At 44.1% G+C, this 7850-nt stretch overlaps 1 protein-coding gene across 1 annotated transcript in view; it reads right to left on the bottom strand.

The window, feature by feature from the left end:
* Positions 1 to 2479: 2479 nt before the first annotated feature.
* The window catches only part of ARHGAP20 (Rho GTPase activating protein 20), a 58379-nt gene continuing 53008 nt past the window's right edge, over positions 2480 to 7850 (bottom strand). The window contains exons 13-15 of the mRNA XM_058018326.1: positions 7613 to 7802; positions 7053 to 7164; positions 2480 to 5453 (exon numbers count right to left, since the gene is read on the bottom strand). Coding sequence (XP_057874309.1) covers positions 4354 to 5453; positions 7053 to 7164; positions 7613 to 7802 — 1402 coding nt within the window. The 3' untranslated portion in view covers positions 2480 to 4353. The remainder of the gene's footprint in view (positions 5454 to 7052; positions 7165 to 7612; positions 7803 to 7850) is intronic.

The following is a 7850-nucleotide window of genomic DNA, read 5'->3' as shown; positions in this document are numbered from 1 at the left end:
ATCTGGAAATGAGATGTCAGCTACCAGGTCCTGGGACAACATATGTCCCCAGAACAAAAAAGGATGTGAAACTGCAGCTATTAACAGAAATCCAGTGATTTAGAGTTTTGGATAGAGAGACACATTCACTTTAAAGGTCATGCTTAATTTCCTGGATCTAAATCCATTTTGCTGCAACTCTACAAACTTGTTTAGACAAGGATTAGATGGTACATGTCTTCCTGCTTCCTGAATTGGGCTATGCTAGAGAGATAAGACTTGCAGGGATGAAGCAATAGCATTTATGAGATTGGTGAAGAAGAATGGAAGAGCTCACCAAAAAAACCCCAAAAAACCACAAAACAAAAACAAAAAAAAAAACAAAAAACAAAAAAAAAAACAAAAAAAAAAATCAAAATCAAAAACCTTTAAAGAAGGCTGAGAACAAATTGCTCTAAATTTACATCATAGTAATCTCTGAAATTACCTCGAAAGAATGAGGGCTAGCACTTGTGAAACAGAGGCAGGATGCTCACTAACAATGAGAACATTAACCCCTGTGGGACAGAAAGTCCAAATAGTGAGGTAATTTGTCAGTTTGCTTCCTTTTCTGTCTTTGACAGAAATGAGAAGTCACAGCCACTGTTTCTTCCTTAACTCAGTCATCTTTTTATTTTATGTTTTCTCTTTGAGGTTTTGGTACTTCACCAAAGAAGTAAGCAGTTGGGAAACATCTCACCTACCATTTGTCACAAAAACTTGAGCAGCTCCTCCAAAGCAGCACCCTAGTTTATGGAGACAAGCTTACATGGACTTTATGGAGACAGGTGACCCACAGTGAGCAGGATGTGTGGGGGACACTCAGCTGGAGCCAGGGCAGGAGAGGGGGCTCAGTGCTTGGGGCCACCTCTAGCTCACCCCCTTCTCACAGACTGTGTTGGATGTACATGGCAGGGTTTTGGTACTGGGGGGCTACAGAAGAATGTGTGTGTGGGGGGGGGGGGTGTGTGGAGGGATGTGTTTGTGGGGGGGAAATGCTGTCAGAATCTTCCCTGTATCCAACAGAGCCAAAGCCAGCCTGCTCCAAGATGGTCCCAGTGCTGGTCATGGCTGAGCGCAGCAGCTGGGATAACAGGGTTAAAGAAAGGCCAAAAAATGCACAATGGCAGCTGGAGAGAGAATATGTGAAAGGGATGGCTCTGCAGACACCCAGCTCGGTGCAGAGGAGGGGCAGGAGGTGCTCCAGGCACCAGAGCTGTGATTCCTCTGCAGCGCCTGGAGCAGACCATGGGGAGGCAGCTGTGCCCCTGCAGCCCACGGAGATCTATGGGGATGCACAGATCTCCCTGCAGCCCTTGGAGCAGACCATGGGGATGCACAGATCCCCCTGCAGCCCATGGAGGAGACCCACAGCAGAGCCAAAGGATGCTTACTGCAGTGCTCAGAGCTGCATCTTGACACTCTAAAAAGGTTCAGTACAATTCATTTGGGTCTGAGCAGCATTCTATTCCTTCACTGTGTGCTCCCAGCCCAGGGGTGTTGCAGACAGTGATTTTCCCCATTAGTGCTCTTTTTGTGATTGTCATGGAACACGCCTCGTGCAGCAGCAGGTGTATGTCTTGTAAGAGTGCATTTCAAATTGTGCTGGGTCTACATCCAGCTTGTCTGCCATACATTTAAAGCTGAAATCACTCCAGCATTAGCTACAGCTCAAAAGGAGACACATAACTCACTTTACATGGAAGTGTACTTTGATATACTCTTTCTTCAGACAGCAGGGATAAATGACTTGTAGGAAGACACTATTTGCAGGACAGAAAATTTATGTTGCAGAGACTAGAGATTTTCTAAAGCTTTATTATTGATGCAATGAATCAGTATTTGCTACTCAATGTAATCTTGGCAGCATGGCAATACGCTTTTTACTGTTTTGAAAAGAAATGGAAATGCAGAGTAGCTGTTTTATTTCAAAATAGCATCACATCAATCAGCCTTTCCTTTGTTTGTTTTGAAGGAGGTGTATATGTAGGACTGTTAGATGACAGGTCTCAAAATGCATACCAAGTATTTTACCTTTGGAAGGTGACTGTTACAGATCAGATTCTGCATACTACTGTTTTCATTAAAACAGCTGAATATGAAAAAGAAGAATCAGCTAATATTAAAGAATAAATCTTGCTCTCATTCATTGGTTTACTCCCCTCCCTTCCTTGTTCCCAATCCTAATAGGTATTATCCCATGAGATCTCTCTTCACCTCCATATTGTTGACTGAATCCCATTAGCTGAAAACATTCCCCTACCACTAGATGAAGAGAAAAAGAGTAGGAATTCTTGCTTGAGAATTACTAGAATTTACAAAAATCAACAGGATGATGGCATGCAGTAGAAATGATGCCACTCAAAGTGGAAGAAAAATGCTTCAGTCCTTTATCACACAAGATTTGCAGTGCTATCATTGGGAATTCAGCAATAGCTTGTAGAACTGACACATAAAAAAATTCCACAGAATATAAACTGAATTTATGACATAACAAATATTTAATATATAGCATTGAATGCATACACATCAATACCAGTGCCGTAACAACAAAACAGAACTTGTAAAATTAGCAGCAGTTTTTTGCAAGTACAAAAATACACATTTTTTTCAGAACATATATAATAGCAAAATTTAACAGGATATATTATACAAACTCAAAGCATTTAGATAATGCATTACTCCAATATATTATATGATGTACGACACAGACAGTGAGACTGAGCACACCCTCGGCAGTTGGTAGGTGACAGGATGCCGAGAGGCGCAGCTGACACAACAGAAGGACGGGATGTCACCCAGAGGGACCTGGACAAACTTGAGAAGTGGGCCCATGAGAACCTCAGGAGGTTCAACAAGTCTAAGTGCAAGGTGCTGCACCTTTCCCTGGGTCAGGGCAAGCCCAGATACAGGTACAGAGTGGGAGAGGAACTCACTGAGAGCAGCATGGCCAAGAAGGACTTGGGGGTGCTGGAGGATGAGAGGCTGGCCATGAGCTGTCAGTGTGCTCCCACAGCCCAGAGAGCCAAACGTGTCCTGGGCTGCATCCAGTGGTGGGCAGCAGGGCCAGGGAGGGGATTCTGCCCCTCTGCTCTGCTCAGAGCCCACTGCAGGGCTGCATCAGCTCTGGGGCACCAGCACAGGGAGGACAGGGACCTGCTGGAGTTGGTACAGAGGAGGACCACAAAGAACATTAGAGGAATGGAAAATCTCCTCTGTAAGGAAATGTTGAGAGTTGGGATTGTTAAGCCTGGAGAAGAGGAGGTTTTAGGTAGACCTCACTTAGGCCTTCCATTACCTTAAGGGGGCTTACAAAAAGAAGGGAGGTGACTTTTTATACGGGCAGATAGCAGCAGGACAAGGGGCAAGGTTTTAAACTAAAAGAGAGCAGGATTAGATTAGGAAGAAATTCTTCTCAGAGAGTGGTGAAGACTAGAATAGGTTGCCTCAAGAAGTTGTGGATGCCCCATCCCTGGAAGTATTCAAGACTGGGTTGGATGGGGCTCTGAGCAACCTGGTCTAGTGGGAGGTATCCCTGTCTCTATGGCAGGAGGTTGGAACTGGATGATCTTTATGGTCCTTTCCAACCCAATCCATTCTGTGGTTTTATGTTTTAGATCTTGCATAATAAAATTACGTGTGTTCTGCTTGCAATAATACATAATGCCATTTACAGCAATGTTAAGAAACTATTCACAACTTAAACATGAACAAAACAGCCAACAAAGCACAATAAATGAAACATAGAGTTGCAAGGTGTTAGTTACAAGATTCAGCATTTCCCTTTACATATTTTTGGGCTTACTTTTTTCTTTCTTTTGCAGCGTGAAAGAAATAACTACACCTATTGAACGTACTGTATAAACATACAGAAAACAACACACTTACTCCTTGGAGGACAATGAAGGTCATATTTATCAGTTTCAGAACAGTAGTATAGTACCACAGTTATGGAAGCTATGCTGACTTTGCACACTACATCAAAAGCACAAAGGACTGGGACTCACATCTGCAAGGCTCAACACTCGAGTGCTCAAGGACAGAGGCCCAGCAGGCAGCCCGCTGCCCTCGCAGGGTCAGGGAACAGGACACTGGCCTTAGTTACCTCCTGGGTCCCTTCCAGATTTTCAGGAGATTTCTGTTTGCTTGCTTTTCAGCAATTTTTGTTATTCCTGCAATGTTCCCGCAAAGCTTCATATTGGAACATTACTCAGTTTCCTAAAAAAAGAAAACCTGTGAGTCCGGGGACTGCTCAATTAAATTTGAACAATCTGGATGTTAAACTTAAAATGAACACACATCAACACCAAAGGCATTTTCTTTATGGTGTTTATTTTAAGCATTAAAATTCCTCTGCAAAAAGCTTTGGTCAGTCTCTTCAAACTTTGGATTGCTGTAATGCTTTTCTAGACCACCTCTTTGCTCATGAAGTCCGTCTCTCCCAGTGACTTTCAGAGGCAATGGCTGAAGGTCAGGCTTAATGCAACAGCCACGGCCTCCATCAGTAGGTTTCAGGGGTGCTGACCTGCTGCTGGGCCCCACCAAGCCCCTCTCAGCCCCAGTGTCAGTAGGTTGTGGAGATGGTGGCACTGTGGTGGATGGAAGGAAACAGTCATCAGCCACAGCAGCAGCAGCAGCAGTGTCCTCGTGTTTCTTTAGCAACTGGAAAGTGCTGTCGAAAGGGGAGGAGGTTTCACTGAAGGTAAACAGAGCCTGGTCTGAAAACTGGGAGAAAGCACTGTCCAGGGAGCAAATTGACGACACAGATGGAGATGTCCCAGAAGAAGACTGGCTGAAAGAGCTAAATCCTGAGCAAGTATTTAATCCCTCTGGCGTTGGAGGCAGGAGACAATGAGACAGGTCTTTCCTTTCAACGTTTTTGTTTGTGTTGTCACTTCTACCAACATCAATCCCTACAAGCAAGCTCTGATTGCCGAGCTTTTGCCTCTCCACCTGCAGCGACCGGCGCTGGCAGAGACACTCCTCATTTCCGTGAGGCAGGACCACGTCACAGCTGGCTTTGCGCGTGGCCCTCTCGCGTGGCCCGGCGTCCTCGGCGCGGCCGGAACCGCGGGCCTGCAGGCCAACCGCGGGCTCGGAGGAGCGCCGCTGCCTCCGCACAGCCTTGGGAGCACCCGAGGCAGCTCCCGGGGGGAAACCACTGGAGTAGGGAGACTTGTTTGAGTTGTCTTGCAAGGAGAACTTCGGGTGGGCGTCGTCAGAAATTTCCAACTGCTTCAGCTTGGTTTGGCTTTGGATTTCGTCCACCTCCGTCTGCTCCGAATCGCCGTCGCTCAGAGTGAAGACAGACTCCCTGCTTCTGTAATCCTGATCGCAGGTTTTAATCCAGTCACTGGAGGAAGAGTCAGCTTCATCATTTGCCTCATTTTCCAGGCTGTCATAGGAAGAGTCGTTCTGATGGAGAGAAGCAACATCTGCAAGGACAAACCAAGTGTTAACACATCAGTGACCGAACCGCCCTCTTGACAAGCAGCTTCTTTTTTTTTTTCCTTTTTTTTTTTTTTTTTTTTTCTGCAAGTATCCTTTACTTTCAGGAGCATTTGCCCTTTAAAGATTCTTCAAGCAAAAGTACTAAGAATTTCATAAAAAATTGCTCCCTTAATTTTGAACTGGAGAAGCTAAAGTGAGTACTAAGCTACTGTTCAGTCAAGAAATACAGGATAATGGCACAAATAAGGCTTGGGGGTTTTTGTTGTGGTTTTGCTTTGGTTTGGTTTTTTTAAATGGATAGTAGCTAATCCAGCTGTAAACAATAATTTATATACATAGATACATATATGGTATACATATATTGGTAATTTATTTATTTTTTCTTTTCATTATTGGACAATGAAAGCAGCATTTAATCTTTCTATCCTTCTTTTAGACAAATGCAGATAACAGGGTATATATTTCTTACCTCTACTTCTTCCAGAAAATACAATATTTTTAAGAGCAACACTGTGAAGTTTTAGGCTCAGCTTAAACAGCTACCTCATTTGCACTGAGCAGTGCACACCTGGACCCTATCCTGCACCTGCAATAATTGGAATTACATTAAATTTCTTTTGCTCTGGGTTAGGCTAAGCTGTCTTATCTCACATTTGCAGCAGACACAGTTCATGCACGGGCAGTCACCATGCCTCAGTGCCTGCCTGAAAGCTCATTCAGCTGCTCTGACCTTGCTGTTGTGGGTCTGAGCTCTCAGTGCCAGCACATCCCAGCACTGCAGACCCCATGTACTTCACTCCTGGGAAGGAGGCAGGCCAAATTTCACCCAATGTCTCTGGAGGCAGAGCATCAGGAATTTGAAACAGCTACACACAGTCAGTTAGACATGCTGACATAAGTGCTATTACCACTTTCAGTACAGGCCTCCTGTGACAAAATTCATTTTACAAAAATGCTGCTTTAGAAATACTTTAAGGAGAGATACAAAACCCCAGTCAAAATCAGAGGGTTGGAGAGAAAAAAAAGCATTAATGATAATCTGGAAAGCTCTGTCAACAAGTCTGCCAAACACCTTCAGTCACCAGTTTCATGATTTTTCTGTGCTAGCAGCAAAATCTGGATGTCCCATTGAAACTCTGGAGATCTCACTCTTTTGATAATGAACAGACTTTCAACCGTAACGTAATGGTGTGAGAGCTGTATTACGACCACTGTTGATCACTCCTGATATTTTGGGAAGACAAAGGCTGAGGCAAAAATTCTAGATTTGAGATGAAACCTTCACTAAATTTTTTCTTTTTAAATTTTCTTTGTTTCCCCTCCCTCCTTTTTTAACTGTAGTGGTTCAGATGACCGGTATAGGAGCAAGAGTCTTTGTGAAAGCATTTTGTGACATGATCCAGGTCTATGGTAAGTTGAATCAGTGATTATGACCAATTCTTTGGGGAACTGAATGGAAAGAGAACAGCAGTATCTGGGAACACCCCATGAAGAAGGAACAGCATTCTTCCATGGAATATACCAGTCTTTTGCCTGGCTGAGTTTATCTGTCTTAATAGGATCAAAACATCAATCTGCATTACCTGAGCTGTTCTCCCTCTTGCATGTCATCAGTATTTCTCCAAAGAGGGAGGCAATTTCATCTCCAAAAATCCTGCAGCAATTCTCAATGAGGAACTGTACCAGACTAGAAATCTGCAACAAAGCAATGTGAGAGAGATGTCAGATCTTCTATTCTCAATTCAGGACAAGCTCACCATACAGATGAGGAACAGGAGCAAAATGTCATCCATGAAGGCAGCCAGGAGCTACTCTCTTGGTCTCCTGGACCCAATAAACTGTCCTGGTAAACATCCTTGTAAACATCTTTTCCATTCTACTCTGTCCTGTTCAGGGGTCACCACAACCACAGATCCTCTTGAAGAGAGAAGCATTTTGCTGACACAGTGGACATTGCTTTATAACCTCTCTCTCCCTCTCCCAGGAAGGTTATGAGAATGGACTGATGAATGTTTCTGGAGCCCTGATAAGAGGACAAGACCTGATTTGAAGAGGTACCAAGCTTCTCATGTTTGCAACCAACAGCCTGGTTGAATGGGATGAAGGTTGGTTGGGTTTTCTGCTACACCAAAGTGTTTCTCACCTTTTTAATAAATTCACTTTCTATATCAGGAGTGGAGGGTACAGGAGGCCAGAGCAGGCTAGGTGCAATGCAGACAGCCAGATTAAAGGCATTCATCTGGTTCTCTTCAGATCGCATTTCTATCCCATGCAGCACTCCAAAGATGTAACGCAGGAGAACAACATTAGCTCTGGGGAGATGCTCTAGTAACCTGAAAACATATAAAAACAGAGTTCTTCACATCAGTGACCACTTTCCA

This window comes from Melospiza georgiana, chromosome 2, assembly GCF_028018845.1.
Source record: "Melospiza georgiana isolate bMelGeo1 chromosome 2, bMelGeo1.pri, whole genome shotgun sequence".
Taxonomy (NCBI): Eukaryota; Metazoa; Chordata; class Aves; order Passeriformes; family Passerellidae; genus Melospiza; species Melospiza georgiana.
This window is presented reverse-complemented; position numbering and strand designations above follow the sequence as displayed.